The sequence below is a fragment of the Glycine soja genome, chromosome 5 (assembly GCF_004193775.1).
Source record: "Glycine soja cultivar W05 chromosome 5, ASM419377v2, whole genome shotgun sequence".
NCBI lineage: Eukaryota > Viridiplantae > Streptophyta > Magnoliopsida > Fabales > Fabaceae > Glycine > Glycine soja.
The window spans coordinates 42422037-42444063 of record NC_041006.1 but is presented as its reverse complement, the minus strand read 5'-3'; the positions used below and the strand labels follow the sequence as shown (position 1 = coordinate 42444063).

General features: G+C 34.2%; 3 protein-coding genes across 3 annotated transcripts; 1 reads left to right on the top strand and 2 right to left on the bottom strand.

Annotated features, from left to right (window-relative positions):
• Positions 1-946: 946 nt before the first annotated feature.
• Positions 947-7245, bottom strand: LOC114413547. Its single transcript, XM_028378008.1, has 14 exons — positions 6991-7245; positions 5814-5869; positions 5557-5731; positions 5079-5180; positions 4784-4855; positions 4359-4475; positions 4165-4242; positions 3897-3959; positions 3721-3817; positions 3146-3224; positions 2860-3071; positions 2173-2318; positions 1563-1685; positions 947-1415 (listed from the first exon to the last, which is right to left on the bottom strand). The coding sequence occupies exons 1-14, from the start codon at positions 7078-7080 to the stop codon at positions 1254-1256; spliced, it is 1572 nt and encodes a 523-aa protein (XP_028233809.1). The 5' UTR covers positions 7081-7245; the 3' UTR covers positions 947-1253.
• Positions 7246-12568: 5323 nt separating this feature from the next.
• LOC114413546 (probable 3-hydroxyisobutyrate dehydrogenase-like 1, mitochondrial) lies at positions 12569-13848 on the top strand. Its single transcript, XM_028378007.1, has one exon. The coding sequence runs from the start codon at positions 12622-12624 to the stop codon at positions 13621-13623; it is 1002 nt and encodes a 333-aa protein (XP_028233808.1). The 5' UTR covers positions 12569-12621; the 3' UTR covers positions 13624-13848.
• A 1683-nt stretch (positions 13849-15531) lies between these two features.
• Positions 15532-20328, bottom strand: LOC114413545 (hexokinase-1-like). Its single transcript, XM_028378006.1, has 9 exons — positions 19824-20328; positions 18895-19045; positions 18635-18817; positions 18228-18302; positions 17875-18030; positions 17674-17772; positions 17469-17599; positions 16419-16500; positions 15532-16190 (listed from the first exon to the last, which is right to left on the bottom strand). Exons 1-9 carry the CDS (start codon positions 20093-20095, stop codon positions 15843-15845), a joined length of 1497 nt encoding a protein of 498 aa, XP_028233807.1. The 5' UTR covers positions 20096-20328; the 3' UTR covers positions 15532-15842.
• Between the last annotated feature and the right edge of the window lie 1699 nt (positions 20329-22027).

Below are 22027 nucleotides of genomic sequence, written 5' to 3'. Positions count from 1 at the left end.
CATACAAGTATATATAAGTCTATATCTTACACAAATAATTTGTAGCATTCATGAAAAAGTTACTGTTATAAATTACAACAAGTTACTTACATAAAAAAAAACTAAAAAAAAGTAGGATAAGTCGTACTCATAGACTTTCCCATGCATTCAGAAACTACACAAGTTTTGATAAGGGGGCACCGTATTCGTAAAAAAAAGCCGTTCCTGATATTTGGTGTTAAGGTGATATGACTTTCGGTGGAATGTATTCTATAATCTATAGAAAATAGAGACCTTATTGAAAAATGTGCAATAGCATTACAGCTTGCCCCCAGTGTGAATTCAAAGACTTTTTTTATAACCAGTGCATTACTTTCTTTGTTGAGTATTATGTTGAAATTTTCATCATGCAATTTTGACCTTTCTTCTTTCCTTCTTTTAAGGAAAACTAATTTAGTACCCGCCCCTACGCAATCTTTGAATTGTATACATTTTAAGAGAAAAAGAAAAAGATGAAAGATAAACGATTGTTAAAATTTAAGCAATCTTTTTGTAAGGTGCTACTAATTCATGATGTACCTGTAGAGATCATAAAACTATAAAACAAGAGCAGGACGCGACCTTTCGTGTGAATAGTTAGGAAAATTAGGCAGTTCCAAGTTTTAGCTGTTTCTTTTCTTTCAACATTGCAATATGTAGTAAGTTTCTTTTAATTTAATTTTACTGTGCTTTTGTTGTTAACTTATTTAACAATTTTGAAACACTTCATGTAATTATTAACAAAGTAAAAAAAAATCATTAAATGTTGTGTCAAGATAAAATTGATAATCTGTAAAAAGAATCATATTAACAAAGTATTAAAATTGAACTGATTTTCCTTTAAAACTAGAAGTTTTTCTTATACATTGTTCTGATTTCGATGTGCTTCGTTATGGAGTATGAGTGTAGTTATTGTGAAAAGAGGAGATGGAAATAATGTGAATCGCTACCTGTATAATTCTGCGATTCTTGATCACTGAATTACATAAATTAAATCACTGAACTGTTACAATTACAAAATTAACCCTAAGGGAAAAGGCTTGGGCTAAAAAATCATATGGATTGATGAATGGGCAATGAAAAAATGGAACTAGAATTCCTACCACACTCTAAAACAATCAATCATGAATGGCACCAAACAACAATTAAAAGATCAATTTGATCTACCAACACCCATGCTTCCCGAGTGAGGCAAAGAGATAGAGAGAAGAGACAGAATTTGATGGAGCTTGTTCCTAGTTATCAAATTTCTTGGGTTGATGCCATTGTGCCAAACTTCTGGACAAAGAACTGAGGAATGACCCTCTTGTAGGCAACCCTTTCTTTCCGTACAAATGTTTTCCTCCCAAATCTGTGAAAACTGGACCCATATCCTTGCTTCTTGGAGTTCTTTCAATCTGTAAATCATACCAAAAAAAAAAGGGAATATATTCTGGTTAAGAAAACGGCTGTAAAAGTTCATCTTGGCTTATAAAAACAAGATACCCCTGCACCTATTCTAATAAGGAAGTCAGATTACATAAAAAAAGCCTCAACCAATTTACCTTACTAATTTTCCCATCTTTCAAATAGTACCGAATACCAGACCAATTGATAGATTGAGAAAAATGAGAGCGGAATGCAGACACAGGATAAAGAAAGTTATCCACCAGCATTGCGATGAACACCTGTTCAAAAGAAGTCAGTTTCTAACTTTACCAACTTAATAGCAAGCTTGTTTGATATTTCACATCCTTAGTTTCCTAATATTACATTCATAATCATATCCCCAAATATAAACTTTTCCAACATATACACACAAGTCCTTGCATTACTATCTCTATTTTATACTCGATAGTTCAACCTGTTTATGTTACTTCTTTTTATGGCAGACCCACATCAATTCTTTGTGCTTGCAAAGTTTGATTCAACTTAAAATTATGATTGTTATTTATCAATTTTTAGAGTATATGGAGTCATAAAATACTACATCGTTCCCCTTGAATTATCATCATTACCCACACAAAATTGGCATTTGAGGCTGATAGATAAAGATTTACTCAGAAGAACTCAACTCTAAAGTAAAAATGTATAAGAAATCCAGGATAAACAACACCTCTTAAATTAAATCCGTCCACAAAAAAAAAAAAAAACAAGCAGGACAAAAATACTTACAAGACACCAATTATAAGAAGCGAGAAAGAGTTGTGGTGCCTCGGGAGATAACATGTTGCACAGTTGGACTTCTATCCGTGTCAAGTTCCACATTGAAAGAAGCTCAACAAGAGTGCATATGGCTAGGAAGGCCACCAATGATAACCCTGGGAAAAAAGGCACTTATCAAAATGCAAGAACTGAAAATGTAAAGCTTAATTGAAAAGTTCGTCTCAGTTAACAATGCAGTACACCCATTTTTGTTTTCCTTTCAAGGAGCCTTGTCTACATGGTAAATACAAAAATGACACCAGTGGAAATGTAACATATAACAATGGGGAATAGAATGTTATGGCTGGATTTAAATTTCATATGTCATCCCATTGCATTATTGAAAAAGATGATCCATACCATAAGATAGCAGTTGACAAACCGACCTGGTTTGTCCATTTATAGAATAATCCCACAGAGGTTAGAAGGTAATGAAATCACAACATAAATAAAATTCTTATGAAGTGCTTATACAATAAGTATTTATAAATTCCATATTACATGGAAAAACTCCACATAAAAGCCAATGAATAGAGAACTTCTAACACGGAAAATAAGTTAACCAATAACCCTGATTCAGCATCAGAATCCAGCCAAATTTTATCCATGAAACAACACACTAACAACCTACCTAGAAAGGAAAAGTATTGTTCTCACCACCAGAAGTATAGGCCATTTCTTCAGGTGAGAATCCTTTATAGTAAAATCTTACTGCTGCAGCAACATGGATCATCGCCATAAAATATGGTGCCACAAATCCCCATGACAAATAGCAGTGGGTAGTAAACAATGCACGGTTCATCACCCAGTTAACATTTGTTAAATATGACTCCAAAACAAATGTTTGTTTCCTCAAGTAATTCCAATATCTACACGTTAAAAAATAAATTAAATCATCAAATACGCAAAGAAGCTAAATGTAAGACGAGTGATAATCACAAACCTTCCAAAATTAAGATCACTGGCAAGGGGGTGAGGAAAGACAGCAACAGGAGGAGAAGTAATGAGCCTTTTGTGAGCACCTGTATGATACATTGTAATAATTGTTAGAATATTAGGACTTCATTCTTTTAGGAAACTTCTTGTTAAGCTAATAAAATTCACTGCAGTACTATTAAGCTGAGCTAGTAATAAAATTCACTGCGGTACTATTTGGCCTCTATTATTAGTATAAATAGGAGTGTTAGTGGTTAGTACAAAAAAGGTTAGTCTATCCTATTCCTAATTGAATTACTGGAAGCCCATTGCATGTGTGTGTGTGGAGAAGTCTCTAGCACAATGAATTTAATGAAGAGAATATTACCCAAAAGAAAACTACTTTCATAACTCATACAACCTAAGTTTTTTGCATACTGTGCATAAAAAAGTACTTAGGATTGTCAAATTTCAATATAACGAATTAACTCCTTCATGGATCAATCTTCAAGTAATCATTATTTTCAATGACCAATGATGAAGTTGTTGTATACAATGACAAAATGTACATAAAAAAATTTGATAAGAGAGCCAAAAATGTACCAGATATGGCTGCAAGAGTCATATCATCCGAATATCCACCATCTTTAAGTCCGGAGACTACACCATAACGATCTTGCCTAAAGTCATCAGCATGCATCTGAAGAAAAACTAAATTGTTAGAACATAAGTTTTCTTCAAAACATCAACTGAGGAAAAAAAAGGTAAAAGCTACTTGCCATCATGCACCCTCCCCACAGAAAGAATGTTTTTCCACCAGTAGCAAAGCCCATTGAACAAGGCTGTGAAATTAAAAAAAAAAAAAAAGATTAGGAGCAGAAGAGTTAAATTATTATAACTAAATCTTGTCATACATTATGATTTACGAAAAACCTAAATGAAAAGTTATCTAACAACTTCTGAAATTTAAGTAAAATTCAATTAGATAAGTTTCATTTGTAGGTTTTATATATTTTATAACAAATGGAAAATAACAGAAAAGTGTACCATATGGTATTCATAGATGCAGTAACTTCCCAGGCTTCCAGATGGCAGATCAAGAGGGTATCCAGTTTGAATAAATATCTGCTAAGCATCAAAGCAGTTAAGACCATAATAAAATAATTCAGGGAAGTGAAACCATAATAATTCTAACTAATCACTTAAAAAAAGAACAACAATAAACAAATTTTAAGTTAGACCTCAGGGTTCTTTTCCATCTCACGAGTGAGCGCTCCGATTGATCCAGGATGTAACCTAACATCATCATCCAAAAATAATACATATTTGCTATCTTTATGCATTGTCTCCACTCCAACCTGCCAAGGTGTTAATACAAGTGTAATTGGTAAAATTCATCTAGCAAGGACAATCTAGGAAATCAACAAGAATAAAAATGGACCAAAATTTCATAAGTTAGCACGAGTTTATCACTTATTCCTAGCAAGTGTTATGCATAGAGAAGATGCTTTCTAACAACTAATATCATCACTATTTTCAACATAGATTTAGATTGACTTCAAAAAATATAAAGGAAGATATGGTTAAGCTCTGAATATAGCATGGCCCAAGGCTACATTTTGTAGTTAAAAAAACTATCAAAATATATGTCAACAAAATCCCATACCAATTGATTGTGAATTTTTTGACTACAAGTTGTTGACAAACCAGATACAACAACCTTAGCTTCAACATGATCCTGCATACATCAAACAGGCATCAAATTTAGTGTGAATGAGGCACAGATGATACTATTGGATAAAGCCCAAAAGAGAAAACAACTAGCTCCGACAGGGCAAAGCAACTAATTGAAAGGACTAAGGAGTTTACGTTGGCAAAACTTAATAGCAAATAATTATAGACATGAATGTGGAAAAGAAAAGAAAAACATGAGAGAGAATAACTTCTAAACTTATTTATACCTCAAATTCTGCTATTAATCGTGATACAGCATGGAAAGCAGGATCCTCTGTACTTTCTACCACAAAAAGAAATTCTATAGGGCCACCATATAGAGATGTTATCTGTGTTTAAAAGGAACAGACATATATTTAAAAAAAATAAAAAGTGGACAACAATAGTTAACAAACAACTTTCAAGTATTACTGAAAAGACATTCAAAATTACAACCAATTATTATTTACTATGCAACAAAAATGAATAACCAATAGTACACCAACAATGCCAAGAAATCATACAATTTAAATTACAAATCTAGGAAAATGCAAGAGAAAGTGTGTGAAAATGAAATACATAAACTAGTACAAGAGTTCAATTAAATTTTAATTTTCCAAGTCATAGTGTATTATTTATGAAAGAATCAAAAAGGCACTGCACAGAAACCAAAAAAAAAAAAAAACCTCAAATATATTCCAGGGGCATGTGTCTATAAGCTCTCACCTGACTCCTCCAGTTATGGAGATTATGTTCTCCAAACCCTTTTAGGGGCATAATCACTGTTACTCTTGGAAGATTGACCTGATAGGAGTGCTCAAGTTCGCTAATGTCATGACAAAGGAAAGAAAAGCTATTATCATTCTTCATACAATCCTTCATTTGTTTGATCTCTCTGTTCCTGTGAGGGGAGGGGGGGACTGTAAATTTCTCATTGACGTGACAATGAAAGTGTTTCCTAGCTGTTTAACATCAATGACTACCTGACATAAGCAGCACAAGCCCACCCAAGAGCAAGCGTTAAGCAAATTAAACACCCCTGCAGAGCAAACATAGAATTCAGGATTTTATGAAATGGCAACATGATTTTTCACTTGAAATCAAGGAAGAATACAAACAAGATTTCATTTCAAGGAAACTTGTATAAATAATTATCATGCAATATTGAAATGCAAGAGGTATATTATCCTACTTGACACTGCCACCAATACACACGCCCTGTATTCTGACACTTAAGGTTCCATGATGTCCTTCATTATTTCCATTTCATTCAACAAACATGCAATTTCACAACATGAGCTTGATATGCAGCTCAAGGGAAAAGCCCTTTCAACAATGCAGAACTTTCTATCTCAATTCTCAATAATGTTGCTTCTGTTTCTGCATGTGGATTTAAAGCCTAAACCAGATGTCCCAACTAAAATGGAAGTCAAATCGGTGAAAATGACAGATGGGAAGCAACCCACAAGGTGATACCTCAAGGTCCTCAACTATCATAATTTGGGTCAAGAAAAATCTATGAAAAAGATTCCACCGAGAAAGTAGAGATTGTACAGATAAACCTCAGGCTTAGAAGTATAGTCGAATTCCATTCACATCCTACACCAAGCTAAACTAGGTCACTTTCTTAAGCAAAAACCAAACCATTCAATCCTCTCCCTGGAAGAAGCAATTGGTATCAACAGCAACCCAGAGCAGAAAGAAACTTAAATTGAATTCAATTAGCTAGCTGCCAATAGCCCCAATTCACAAAATCAAAAGCATTATTATCCACACAAGAGCCTTATCCCGTGTTTCACCAAGCACCTTCAGGAACTACTTGTTTCAGACATCACCACTTTCCCCTCCCAAAACCCTTTGAAACCGCAGAAAAATAATACATAAAAAGGCATAATTCTCTACCGTAACCAAAAAAATCAATCATACCCAAACCAAGTAGAAAAACCTTGGCACAGAGATACTGAAGAGCAACAAGGTCACATTGTTGTACCACACAAAAACCTACAAGCCAAGGAATGCTTGGAGGGAAATAACATCCAACCATGAACAAGAGAGTAATGCTGACTGATAAAGTTGAACAATTGGGACGAAATTAATTACCCTACAAAATCAAGAGTTAATTATTCACAGAGATGGATCAAACAGGGAGAAGTGAAAAACCTGGATCTGAAAGAAAACGGCGATGGAACTACAAAAGGCCCTGCTCAGAGAAAACAGTAACAAATCCAAAGAAGACATTGTTGCGTTCATTTTCTCTCTCTAAACACTTTCTATTGTGTCTGTCTCTGAACGTAAACGTATCTGAGTGTCTCTCTCTACCTCAAATGGACATGAACAAGAGTTTGAGAGAGAGAAAAGCTGCAAAGAGAGAAAACAACAGAGGTAAGGAAACTCTTGTGAACGAAGGATAGCTCCAATTTAATTTAAAACTTTTAACTATTCTCTTAAATTCAAAATAGCATCATCATGTCCAAATATTAAATTTTAATTTAATGATATATTTTCTTGTTTATCTTACTAAAAATTTATTATATACTAATTAATTAATAGAACAAAATATTAAATGAAAATTAAATAGTTAATATCATTCTTTTGAAATATTACAAATTATGAAAAATTGTATTCTACTTTTTCATTTTTTAAAATCCCTTTTATGTAATTATGCTCCTTTAAATACCACTTTCCCACTTTTTCATTGCGTTCAAAAAAATGCTCAATTGATTCTTCTAAAGTTTACAAAATTGTAAAGGTAAGGATTCAATTAAAAAGAATGCACGATGTCCATAGAATTAAAAACAAAAATAGAAAATAATATTTAACAGATAAAATAAAGGGAAGATTCATAAAAAAAAGTATATAAAAATTAAAAAGAACAAATAATAATTTTCAAAATAAAATTTCAAATAAAAAAAAAGTTGTAATATTAGAGTTGCACATGTGTCAGTTCAGTTTGATTTTGGAGAGGAAAAAACATCAAACCAATAAAAATTAATTACTTTGATTTAATTTTTTCAGTAAACTCAAATCAAACTAAATAAATATATATAAAAAATTAATTTATTGGATTCAATTATCAGGTTGGAAATATACTTTTAAATTTTTGTTCTCAAAATATAAAAATCATAATTTTTCCAGAAAAATATGTAATTCTATCATCAAATCTTAATGGCAGTCCTTGAATTTAAAATATTCATTATAATAATTTTGTTTAAAAGAAGAAAAATCCAAATCCTAGAAAATATATATAATATAGGGATGATGAACTCAAAAATCAAACCAATAGAAATTAAATTTCGCCAATGTTCTTGTAAATAGAGCCGATTGTATGGAATGTCTGTTGGAATTCATCGTATAAACCCAACTAGGCAAACTACTAATCAGCATCAAAAATAAATTCAAACCCATAGTTATTTTCACCAAACTTTGTTTGATATGAAATGTAATCGAAGAATTTAATAGGAATGTTCTCTGATAATAAAACACTATTTTATTTTATATATGTCTGCTATTCTGTATTAAGAAAAGGATTTTTTTTTTAATTTCAAATTTTGTTGTTTTGGAAAGTTAAATAGTGAGGAAAGAGGGACAGACCGTTGGATGGGTGGTTATTGATAGGTTGAGAGAAGAATGGCAGCTTGCAAGGTGTCATGTGTTGACAGAAGGAAGGTGCCTTTCTTAGGATGCATGCAACTTTATAGGCAATAATAAAGAATTAACGTGTAAACTTTATTACTATTCCATGCTACTGTAACCCGACAGCAGCATTAGCATGTACTATGTTCAGATGTTGATGTTCTCTATTACATGTTCGTCAAGTTTTAAAAAAAAACTGATTGCAGTTTCCTCTTAATTCCTTCAATTTTATTAGATAATTCGATAATGCCAATGGTGGATATTAACATCAAATTAACAAGAAAACAATAGAAGAAATATCCTGATTTGGTTCTAACTTTTCTAACAAGTGCCCATGTGAGAATCCGTGAAGCATGCTTCTATTCAAGACTCAATAGAGAATTAAAATCGAAGGTTGTAATAATTAATTCAAACAATGCAACATGGATCACTAGAATAAAATAGTAGCTGTAGTTTAACGTACGTTACGTGGTAAACAAAGTGTTGGAAGTGATGCTTGTTCTATTTTAGTTGGACCTTGAACTCAGAGTGGCATAACTGAAGCCACGACATTGTAATTGTTTGTATAAACTTGAAGGGAAAAGAAGCATATGTGCCATGATAAAGAGATGGGGTTTGCTATCCATGTGTAACTGCCCCACCTTATTCACATGGTATTGCCAGCTATTGCTTTCGATGTTCTAATGCAATACTACTCATCATGTGACCCATTGCAATTTGTTGACAACATTATCAATGGCGTGATTTGCAATATATGATCAGGAAAAAAAATTCCAACCTTCCGTTCTTGACTCCATGAATAATTAGATATAAACCTCACCTTTCAAGTTTTTTTCTTCTAAGGAAAGAAAATTATTATACAATTCCGCTTCAAAAAAGAAAATATCATTATCTATTTCATTGATAAATAATATGGATTTAGAGCGGTAAGCACAATTTTTTTTTTAACACAGCATTTTCTCACCAAAGAATTAAGAATTAATCCTTTAAAATACCAAGATTATTTAAAATAAATAAATCTCTCAACAGTGCAATACATCTTTAATTAAATGGTGTGTTTGAAATTTTAATGTAGAGGTGAAATACAATTGATTTTCATCCAAAAATAGTGATTCAAAATGTAGGGAAAAAAAAGGGAATTAAGTATTTGATAAATTGTCATTGATGTTCATTAGTGATTCAATCCTTCACAACTAGTGAATTAAAATTCAATTTTTTGTTGAGGGAAATGCTCACATTTAGGGTCAAATTATGTTTTAAACAGGATTGTTTTTTAAGACAAAAATTAAATGAAAAAACAAGTCAAAAAGAAAAATACTAGACAAAAGATAGAATTAAAACATAACGAAAAGGACATGAGCAAAACACTTTTGCATCTGGATGTATTTATGTTAATTGAATTGCTAAAATGTCAATATTCCTAACATATTTGGAAACACATCAAAAATCGAGAAATCACATATGAAAGATAAAATCGACAACTATTAATTTCTTATAATCACATACAAAACATAAAAAATCACATCTAAAACGTGAAATCAAACATCGTGTACAACTCAAATTTAAGCTTATGCTAACTCAACAATCATGTAACCTCAATGGGTTTAGAGTCAATCGTGCTTTTTTGCTAAAATGTCAGTATTCCTAACATGTTAGTTTTTGTTATAAGAATTCATACAATAACTTCTCATTCCTTCTCTTTTTCCTTCACCACTAAACTTATATCTATGTAACCTCAATGGTTTTAGAGTCAATCATGCTTTTTTGCTACTTTCTGGTGGGATTGTGAGAGGTTAAGAGGCATTTATTTTCAACTTTTTAAAAGTAATATTAGTCAAAGAATTACGAGCAACATGATTCACTTTCATGTACTTGTAACTACAAATTTAGGGTGATAAAAACTACGGACATACAAGGATGGAAAGAAACAAAGCATTCCCTAGTTTGGGGCATCTAGGACTAGGAGTGTTTTTTCCCGCTGGGTTGCTTTGCTGCTATATGTGCGTATATTATTGAATAGTGAAGCAATTGCACAGGGAACATTGTCACCTTGTCCCTACTCTATCCTCTTATTTTCCCCAAAGATATTTATGGCCGTCTTATTTGTGTGTACGTGTGTGTCTTCCCTCAATGGATCAGACAGGGTTGAGGAGCATTATCTACACTTTTGTAACAGGAGACAATAATGAGAAATGGTATTGCTAAACGGCCATAACTGCTGCCATATAAGTACATCCAGGAGCAACATAAATCAGGAACCTCGTTCTTGACAGCAGAAGCTTTTTCTTATTTTTTGAAAGGCAGGGCAGAAGCTTATTGTTTACTAAGGGTAAACTTAGCAAGGGTGGTTTATTGTTTGGGACTTATATAGGGCTGGCTTAGTGGTGGGAGAGGAGAGAAGGGAGAAGTCTTGGACTCAAATCTCTCCCACTAACAAACTAACGATTAACATTCGTCGGTAAAAAAAAACATGTAGATGTTTGTATGTTTTTTTTAAGGGTCATCAGTAAAAATTGGTGATGCTTCAGTCCTATTATGATATCATTCCTTTACTAACAATCCGTTATCTATAAATGATAAATTTCTCAAATTTAACACTGAACAGAAGACTCCATGGTAGACCGAGAGTGTTTTTGGTCTTACAGTTCTTGCAAGGCAGTATGAAATGAATTGTAGAAATACAAAAAATCTATCTAAAATGAAGTTATGCTCAATCTTCAGATCATACAGAATATTAAGAATCACTGATTAATTTTTCAAACTTGCTGGGGAAATGAATCAACAATGAAATATGGCTTGAACAAATACAAAAATAAAAAGTAAAAGTATCTTCTTTAGAGAATTCAGGATAAACCATAGACCTAAGCATGGAAATTTATCAGGTAATTTATGCAAAGCATAGTGTGTATCACTGTATCCTAAAGTTCAATCTGCTGGAACTGGAACTGCATGGCAACAGTTATCAACCACCATATTCAGATACCTCACCATTCACCAATGAGACTGTTAGGAACCTGGAACAGAAATGGAGAAAAGGAAAGAGATATTGTATTTCTTGTTTGATTGAGACAAAAGAGAACAGAACAAAGGAGAGAGAACTCTCATTCAACGATATCCACAAGGTTTTAACTTCGCAAAGGATTTCTCCTTTCACAAAAGAGCAAATACTTAATTTACAAAGGACAACAGATCGTAACGAATTTCCTTCCCTCCAGTCCTCCTATTTATTAGTCACTAATTCACTTTAACTAACAATTCACAAATATTCTAACTATCCTAATTAACTACCCTTTCCCACAATCCTAACAGACACCAAACAAGATCATGAAGCTACATGGCTCTGATACCAGATGATTGAGTTCAGTAACCACAAGAAACAGTGAGGAACTGTAGGTGGTGTAAGATATTTTTTTTATTTTTAATTCTGATAAAAAAATTCATTTTGGGTCTCAGCAAGATCAAACTTATGGTATTATAAATATAAAAAAATAAAATATTATAAAAACCAAAATTAAAAAAATCACATACTTATAAATTTTTAAAGAAACTAAAAATATACAAAATATTTTATAAGAATAAGATTAAAAGGCATAAATTTACGGGAATTAAAATTAAAAAAAATAAACTTAAAAAATGAAAACGTTTGATGATATTTTAAGGCTAGGTATTAGAATTTTTCATCTGATAAGATCACGTTAATATATAGAGAGAGAAAAGATTTGTTTAATTATTTATTTGGTACTTATATTTATAAACTTTTACTTTTTAGTCTTTATACTAAAAAAATTATTTGTTTTAGTCACATACATTTTTTAACACATTTCAGTTCTTAGAAATATACCTCTTATTTAGTCTCTGGTCTTTTTATACATATTGACTAGTTTTATGTATATTTTATTAGTCTCTAGTCTCTTGTAATTTTACGCTAAAACTATAGTGGATTAGTGATGGTAAATAATTTTTTTCTAATTCCGATGGCTGTACAGATGAGATGAGATGATTTCTTTTACAATCCTTTTTTTCTCCACCGTTTATCATTCCTCACAAGTCACAGCACCCTTCATTCTCATCATGAAATTTAAATCTTTAGACGTGTGTATGTCAAACTCTAACCAAGTTCTCCCTTATTACTCATAGTATATATATGTGGCAATAGACATGCCTCTACCCTCTCTCAGTCTCCGCTCACTACACCGCCTTTTCCACACTTCCATCGTCCGGCACTTCATGGCCGCGGCGGAGCCCACTATAAGCCCATCTAACACGCGCGTGGGCTGGATCGGCACGGGCGTCATGGGCCAGTCCATGTGCGCCCACCTCATCCGTGCCGGCTACACCCTCACCGTCTTCAACCGCACCCCCTCCAAGGCCCAGCCCCTCCTCGACCTCGGGGCCTACTTCGCCCCCTCCCCCCACGCCGTCGCAGCCCGCTCCGACGTCGTCTTCTCCATCGTCGGCTACCCCTCGGACGTCCGCTCAGTCCTCCTCCACCCCTCCTCCGGCGCCCTCTCCGCCCTCCGCCCCGGCGGCGTCCTCGTCGACATGACCACCTCCGAACCCTCCCTCGCCGTCGAAATCGCGGACGCCGCTACCGCCAAAGGCTGCCACTCAATCGACGCCCCCGTGTCCGGCGGCGACCGCGGCGCGAAGAACGGAACCCTAGCAATCTTCGCCGGCGGGGAAGAATCGACGGTGAAGCGTATGGAAGCCTTGTTCTCCCATTTGGGGAAAGTGAACTACATGGGAGGGAGTGGGAAGGGACAGTTCGCGAAACTGGCGAATCAGGTGACGATAGCTTCGACGATGGTGGGGTTGGTGGAGGGGATGGTGTACGCGCACAAGGCGGGGCTGGATGTGGGGTTGTACCTGGACGCCATTTCCACCGGCGCGGCCGGTTCCAAGTCGCTTGATTTGTACGGAAAGAGAATCTTGAATAGGGATTTGGAACCGGGGTTCTTCGTGAACCACTTCGTTAAGGATTTGGGGATTTGCTTGAAGGAGTGTCAGAATATGGGGATTGCTTTGCCTGGCTTGGCTCTCGCTCAACAGCTTTATGTGTCGCTTAGGGCTCACGGTGAAGGTAATTTGGGCACTCAGGCTCTTATTTTGGTCCTTGAGCGACTCAACAATGTTACTCTTCCTCCCTCCTCCAATACCTGAAATTTTTAAACATGCATTGTATTGTATCTATAGTCTACTTTGCAGAATGAATGCTATCGCATAATAACTATTTGGCTGTTTATGGAATGGAACTTGTTCAGTGAACCAACGCCCAATTTGTAACTGGGATACATGGACACTCCCTAATTTTAAATACCCCATCAATACCTCTTCTTATTCTTCAAACATTTTCCATGGAAAAATTGTTTAAAAGCTTTCGGGTTTTATCATTTATGTTATGTCTGAGGCTATTTACAAAATGAGTATGGTTTGACCATGGCATTGTTGTATCTGTATCAGTCCTTCCTTGAGGTATCCAGCCAGCAGTTTACACTTTACACTGATCATGCGGTATGGAGGATAGTAAGAGTGAATATGAGAGTGAACTACCAATTCGGTTCTTGAAATTACAGGCTTCATTTTAACTTGGTAGTGACATTAACCCAATAGTAAAATAATTTCTTTTTTTTTTTGGACAAAAAAAAAAGTTTAGGTGAATCTTGAAAGATAACTAGAGTCAAAACATGCCTTAAGGTTTCATTGATCGCTTATACTAACAAATTGTTTACCAAGAAGGTTGTCACTGACATCGGTCATGAAATTTTTTTGCTAACATTGGCCAAAGATTATTTTTTTGTTGTTGTCATCTAGGTTTTTTCAATTGATGTTGACCAATGATTTTTTTGGTTGATGTTGGTTAGATTTTTTCTACTGACATTGGTCATGACTAAATTTTGAGTAGACACCTGTTAGGATTTTTCAGCTCACATCAATTAGGTTTTTCCAGCCAACATCAATCAAAGCTATTTTTTAGTCAATATCGGTTAGGGTTATTTTTTAGCTGATGTTAACTAGGGTGTTTTGGTTGATGTCAACTAGATTTTCTTAGTTAACGTCGATTAGGATTTTTGTACTGACATCAACTAGGATTTTCTAGCTAACATCAGTCATAGTTATTTCTTAACCACATTAACTAGGTTTTTTTTGTTGATGTTGGCTAGGATTATTTTTTTGCTAACACCAGCTAGGTATTTTTGACCGACATCGTGCATGACTATTTTTAGTCAATATTGACTAGGCTCTTACAGTCAACATCCACTAGAATTTTTTCGGTCGACATCGATGAGAACTATTTTTTAGTCAAAATCAGTCAAGGCTATCTTATAGCCGATGTTGGGTAAGGTTTTTTGTCCGACATTGGTCAATGCTATTTTTTATTTAACTTCGACTAGAAATTTTTTGATCCAACGTTAACAAATGATGTTTTTCAGCCGACATCGCGTATGTTTTATTGGTCGGCATCGACCAAGTTATTTTTTAGCTGATATTTGGTAGATTTTTTTGTCAACGTTTGCTATGAATTTTTAGGCTAATGTTATCTAAAAATAGTCTTGGTCAATGTCATTCAAAAAAACTCTATCTAGTGTTGGTCAAACAAACCCTAGCCTCGTTGGTAAAAAAAATCTAACTAACATCGACTGAAAAATAAAGTCAACCAACATTAGCTAAAAAATAACCCCAACTGACGTCAGCTGACAAATATTTTCGACATACTTTGACAAAAAAAATTTATTTGATGTCAACTGAAAAATAGTTTTGATTAATGTCAGTTTAAAAACATCACTTGTGATTAGGCAAAACAATCATAGTTAAAATTATTAATATTTTGTATTTATAAATTATTAAAAATTAAAAATATTTTTTAATTAATATTTTAAAATTAGATTGTGTTTATTTTCTATAAAGTTTAATATTAAAATTTCATCTATTTAAAATATAAAATTGAAATTTTGCATACGGAGGAAATTGAATTGTCTTATCCAAACAAAAAAATTAAAATAAAAGAAATTTAAATTGATTTATCCAAACAAAACATTTGAAAAATGAAGGAAATTAAAATTAAAGCAATTCAAATTCTAATCATTTTAAATTCCTTAAAATTTTAAAAGTCCTGTTCCAAATACAAGGTTAGCCTTGTCAATACATTAAGTCCTGCTTTATTCTCGTTGGCTACATTCCGCAAAAGGTGTCTAGTCACTCAAGATTAAGTTTATATCTTTGACATTATTCCTTAACGAAGGAGAAACAAACCCCGCAACCAAAATAATGAATGCCCCGGTCACCAGCTGCAAGGCACCATTGCTTCAATGTGTTGATCTATTACCTATGCAAAAAATGAAACTAGTATTACACGTCTTTCCCTTGTTTGGCAATAAAATTTAAGACTCCTCCACTCCCAAATATTGGGAGTGAGAAGCTGCCAGGAGGGCTGCACCAATGCCAGAGCCATCATTAGCATGCTCAATGACAATGGTCTCAGCAGCCTCATCTCCCAGCAATTCCTTCAGGGTACCCTCCAAGCATTCTCTAAATTTGGTGTAGTGTTCAAACAATCCCCCATCCAAAGCTATCACTGACTTTTGCTTCTCCCCAACCTTAACCGTGTCTCTTCCTATTTTCTTAAGGATGCCCAAAATACCAGCAGCAGCAAGCCGAGCCCCACGAGTAGCAACAATGTCACACAGTTCAACAACAATCTTCCTCATTTTTAGGGATGTGTTAGAGATCTGACAAAAAGGAAGGCAGTAAGAAAAACCTATATATTTCCTATTAGGGAAGGGGAGTCAGAAACACCAATTTTTATTGCCCTTAACATAATCAGAATGCTTTTTATTGACAGATCACAAACAATAGGTAGTTTGGTTTATCTTATCAATTCAAGGAAAAGCAATTTATAGGATGATGTGAGACATGATGATAGTCATATTCCAACAAGGGTAGAAGAGCATGCATACCTCTAATATATCCTTTAATTTGTTTCCAACTACTTTCAGATCAGAACTTGTGTCATGGTGCATGGCTGACATGTCAGGCGTCCTAAAGAAAATGATGTCAGAACTCCAAAAGCATTCAGCAGAAAATAATGTGTTGCAATGAAGTTTATACAACTCAACAAGGAGAAATCGGTAGTGTAAGCATTGGAGTAAACTAGGGAATAAAAATGAAAATGACAAGTGAATACCACTTTTAGGATTGATTGGTATGAGAATACAGAGTGCTGAAAATGAAAAGGCCACCAGTCTTAGCAAAAAAAAACTTTTATCCCAATTTTGGATGAAAAAGTAACACCAATAGCTTATGAAAAAGACTTATCCGAAAATAACATCACCTTATTTTCTCATCCATTATAGAAACAACTTATACATAAGTGCTTAATTTATTTACCCAAATGGTCCCCTTACTCACTTATTTTGTCATGTCTACCAAACCGTCCCTAAGAAGACAAGGGAAAAAAGGACAGAACAATGAAATGAAACACATGTGTCAGTCTGTTAGACAGAGAACAGAGAGTGCTGTTGGAGAGAAAGGGACAAAGAGCTATGTAGGAGAGACCAGAACAATAGGGAGGAACAACCGAACAAGGGTAAGGGTTCACAGGAAAATTGGAAACAACACCTGATCCTTGGGTTTGCCAGAAACAGAGGTGCTCTTCACCAGCACTACTGTTAGGTCTTATGTTCGTTCTCAACTTCTCGCAACAGAAACAGAGTGGGTCTCTCCCTATCTCTCAAACAAAGACTGAAATATATATACGGGAAAAAACCCAAAAAAAAACAGGACCAGTGTCCCACAATAGCAGAGATAATGAGAGGATTTTCCTCCATCAACACCAGTAGCCACAACGACAATGAATTTTGGGTTAGCCACTATTCGCGGCAGCAACTCCCGCTACACAAAAGTGCTCCACTAGGGTCTAGAATAGCGGCCTCTGGTCGCTCCATACTGCTACAACAGCGCACTGTTAACAACTATGTTTGGTGGTATAAGTTAATAAGTTATCATACCTAAGTATGAAAGGAACTTTCAATTTGGGGGGAACAGTATCTCCAAAAAAATCAGCTTCTTCGGCCATCTTAAATAAAGCTCTCCTTACAATTTCCCCCAAATACATGCCAGAAATCAATTTCTCAAAAATCTGTGAATCATAGTGGAATATTGTTAGAGTAACATAGATCGACTAAACAAATAAATATAGTAGATGATTATTACCTGTTCTCCAGGGTTTAAGCTCTCAGCATCCAGAGCTAGATCATATTCTGTTAGAGGAAGATGTGATGATCGGAAATTACCCCACTCCATGTTTATAACCTATAATACTTAGAAGTAATCAGCATGCTTTGTATCACACACAATAAGGACAAATCTATCACACAAGAAACTAAATCTCACACGCATTCATAACCTACTTACCATATCTCCTGATTTTGGTATAAGGCCATGCCATTTTGGAATAGCATGTGCACGTTCTACATATGCTGCATTTGTCCCAGTACCAAGAATCACAGCAGCAACGACATCCTGATTGTAGAATCTGCCTCCAGCTAATGTTCCAATGGTATCATTAACCTACATCAAATCACCAAGTTTCATCTCATTTCCAGTTTAAGATATTAAGCAAACAAGAATTACTTAAAATATATAAAAACAAACGCCATAAAACCTTATAACTCCAAATTTCTGTCAGACACAAACTGGAAACCATCATGCTCAAATCCTGGCTATAAAAAATAAAGAAATCCAAAAGAGAGGAGAATGAGACTGACTAGAGCAGCAACGCGCATATCCAGGCCAATTTTTTCCATGGACTTGGTTAGTTCTCCCACCACATCTTCACCAACCTACAAACAAACCATGAAGGAGTAACTGTCAGATTACGATGCTCAGTCAATGAATGTCTGAGAAACCTAGTAGAAGAGGGTTCTCTTTGAAAACAGAAAGAGATCCTATGACTATGATACAATTTTGAACCATAATAAGGCAAACGTTGCAATATCTGGACTCGTAATTTAACACAACAATAGTGTGGTAGTGACATAGTGTGCGTGAAGTCGAGAGACTCATGTGAGTTTGTGAACAAATACATGATAGATCAATCAAAATAAATGACTAGAAGAAAAAATGGTTGCCCAAATAAAGTTGAATATAATGTAATCAGGTTGACAAGAATTACCACATCTTCAATATTGAAACCTTTAGTCCACTTTATTAGAGTCCCAGATGCAATCGATGTTTGCCTCACTGGGAATGAGAATGTAAAACCCAGTTCTCTTTGTCTGCCAGGGGGAGGATGAAAACCTTCAGGTTCTGAACCAACAAACTTTGCAAGAGCTGCTGCTATAAAATCAAACAATGCCTGTAACAACATAACATACATATATCAAAGTGTAGGCAGGCTTAATACTCAGATAGATTTTCCCATAACAAACTTACTTCTGAAGAGCCAGTCATCAAATTTGGAGGAATTGAAACTTCTTCAAACTCCTGGCCGATAACACCTTTGTCTTTCCCGCCTAAATGTACACGAAGGACACGGAAGTTTGTGCCTCCAAGATCCAGTGCATAATAGAGTCCTTCCTCATCCCTGTAACAAGGTGAAGAATGACTCAACACAGAAGAAATCTTTAAGAATTACAAATTCATATTTCTAAATATTTATAATTTTTGTTATCAATAACAATGTAATACTTAATCATACATACTTGCTCTCTCAGCATCTTGACAGCAGATTATTCAAAACACAATATAAACAATCAAATGCTTTAGCAATAAACCGTTATACTCCAGACGGACAGAACAGAACCATTAACAAGTGGATAGTTTTATTACCATGAATGATTTGCTAGTGAATTCCTCCAATTTAATCACGTGACTTCTGAAGTGCTAAAAAATAGTATCATTTGAACCATCATACCAGACAAATCTCGTTCGAGATTCAAAACCCCAGATGTTCGTTAAACAAAAATCTCTAATCTTTTTTGCGATATGATCATAATGGAGGTAATGTATATATATAAACATCATAAAAAAAATCAGTTTGAAAATGGGGCAAAAAGGCATATAAAGAAGCCAACTACTGATCTAATTTATCCTGTACATCATATCAGAATTTCAGAATTCAGGAACATAAAATAAACAATACGCACAAAAAACAAAAAATTGATTAGACATGTCAAATAACACAACAAGATCAACGTTCCAGCGAACAGGACAAACGGTCAGTCCACAAATCTGGGACATCCTGATCCTCAAGTGTCCGAAACAATTATGCCTCATTGTTATTGATATAAAAAGCCAAATTAAAAAACACTAATATTGAAAAAGCTAACCGATGGAAAAAAATAAGAGATAAATCTACGAACCCAGTTGGGAGATTATCGACAAAACTGATCAACATATTGAGCTTGCTACCACCTTCAGATGCGAGACCTGCGTGCATCTCAACATCCATGGCATCAGCCACTTGTCTAAGCTTCACAATTGGGGTCCCACACTTGTCCTCAAACTCCTTCAGTATCGCCATGGCGCGACTCCACTTCCGGGAACTAATCATGCGGTGGCGCACCACCAGTGCCGCCGTAGCGCAGACGGCGGCGGCGCAGACAACCGCAGCTCCCACCGCGACCTTCCCCATCACAGCACTGAAACAACAAATACGAATCCCGCAAAGTTGGAAGCTTTGTCCTCTGATGGGAGAAAGGGAAACCCAGATTAGATTGGATTTTAATTTTAATGGAGAAGTGAGAGATGATTCTTATTATTGCTATTGGTGCACATTGGTGGAGAAAGTGACAGTGGCGTGGCGTTGGGGGTTAGGAAAGAGAGGTGAAATGAAATGGGACAGACAGACACAGCAGATACAGGAAATATCCAAAAAAATATATTTTAGATCTGTCTATGTGGGCTTTAAATTGAAATTTACATAATTATCATACAAATTATTTTAATAATAACACACATTATCTCTTTTAATGGTAATAAAATTAATGGTGATGTAAATTTTCTTTTAATTTAAATTTATATTAATGATGAAACAAGTTATTCTTTTTAATTGTATTTGAATTATTAACTATGATACAAATAAGTATCAGAATTAATTTGATTATCAATAATAAAGGTAATTCATTGTGATAGTTTTTTTTATTAAAATATAATTAATTTGATTACTCTTATAAATGATAACTTCTATCTAATAAAATCAATTTTAATTAAAAATAATAATAATCTATATAATATTGGTTATTATTAAAAACAAAACTGGCTAAATTAAAAAAAAAAAAAAAAAAACCATACGTTAGGCCAATGTTTCTTTCATCTTCTAGGGTTACGAATATATTTATTACCTAGGCCGTTGGGAGAGACAGCTTAACATGACAACTGAACCCTCCAAATTGGCAAGTGTGTTTTATTTTGTTGTCCCTGAAAAAATGATTGGTTTATTTCGAAGTTAAAAAACCATATTTTAAAATGTTAAATAATATAATGCTAACTTTAGAAGAAATTAATTATAAACAAGTTAAATAAACACACAGAAAAGTGTTATCAAATTTGCATCTCTCTCCCTCCACTCACAAATCACCTGTGAAAGCCAGTTATTCTATCATAGAGGATGTTCATGTCATAAACCCCAACTAAAAAAAGTTCATAAATAAAAGCTGAAATCAAATTCCTCTAAGGAACCTGTGGTTTTGGATCACACAAAGCCAACTATGAACCCAAATGTCCCAAATCCAATCCACCAGCCCAGCATCAAGTCCTGAAAATTTAGGATCCAATATTCCCTAATCTTAGGGGAAAATACTCCCTTTATAACCCAAGTCACCCAACCGGCCTAACAACCAGGTTCCAATATTCTCGTTTTTTTTATATAAAAAAACCCTTAAATTTAACACGAAGTTAGTATATTTTTATTAATATTTTCAATTAATTAAAAAATAATTTAAATATAACTTTTTAAGTAATTATTGTATAAATCAATAATCTTATTACACATAAAATTGTGACTAGATAACAATATAAAAACTCTTTTGAGTTTTGAGACACACCAATAAATTTTCTATCTTCCTAACACCACTATTTGTACGTTTCCAAAGTAAAAAAAACATCACTCTCCAATGTATTCTCAAGTGCACGATTAAGATGTGTTACATGTAAACTTTGGAGAAGCAAACAAGATATCGGAATGCATCAAAGTCAACTAGAATTTACTTTTTGGATAATGACTATTCTCACGAGTCATGACACAATATTGTTTTTTCCTACTTGTTAACATTTTGAAAGTAAATTCTTGTTTGATAGTTGTTGCCTAGTAAAAGATGATATGACAAGTAACATAATTTATTCTGATTTAAGTAAAACTTTGTAACATAACTAATAGGACTTTTTTTTCTATAAAAAATATGATTAACCTTAACCTAAGCACTAATCTTTATTATAAAGTCATAGAAAAACAATTACAAATAATTCCTAATACATACAAAAAATTATATTTAAAATATTTTATAAAAATATTGATGAAAACTTTTACCCCTGCATGATATGAAAATAAATCCTTTCCAGCTGGGCA

Excerpts from the sequence above, each read along its gene's own strand:
- LOC114413546 (XM_028378007.1), top strand. The coding sequence starts at position 12,622 with ATGCCTCTACCCTCTCTCAGTCTCCGCTCACTACACCGCCTTTTCCAC.
- LOC114413547 (XM_028378008.1), bottom strand. The coding sequence starts at position 7,080 with ATGAACGCAACAATGTCTTCTTTGGATTTGTTACTGTTTTCTCTGAGC. Across the intron at positions 5,870-6,990 it reads CCGTTTTCTTTCAGATCCAG|GGGTGTTTAATTTGCTTAAC; the intron begins GTTTTTCACTTC and ends TTTGCTCTGCAG. Across the intron at positions 4,856-5,078 it reads GATTAATAGCAGAATTTGAG|GATCATGTTGAAGCTAAGGT; the intron begins GTATAAATAAGT and ends TGATGTATGCAG.
- LOC114413545 (XM_028378006.1), bottom strand. The coding sequence starts at position 20,095 with ATGGGGAAGGTCGCGGTGGGAGCTGCGGTTGTCTGCGCCGCCGCCGTC. Across the intron at positions 18,818-18,894 it reads TGATGACTGGCTCTTCAGAA|GCATTGTTTGATTTTATAGC; the intron begins GTAAGTTTGTTA and ends ATGTTGTTACAG. Across the intron at positions 17,600-17,673 it reads GCTTAAACCCTGGAGAACAG|ATTTTTGAGAAATTGATTTC; the intron begins GTAATAATCATC and ends TATGATTCACAG.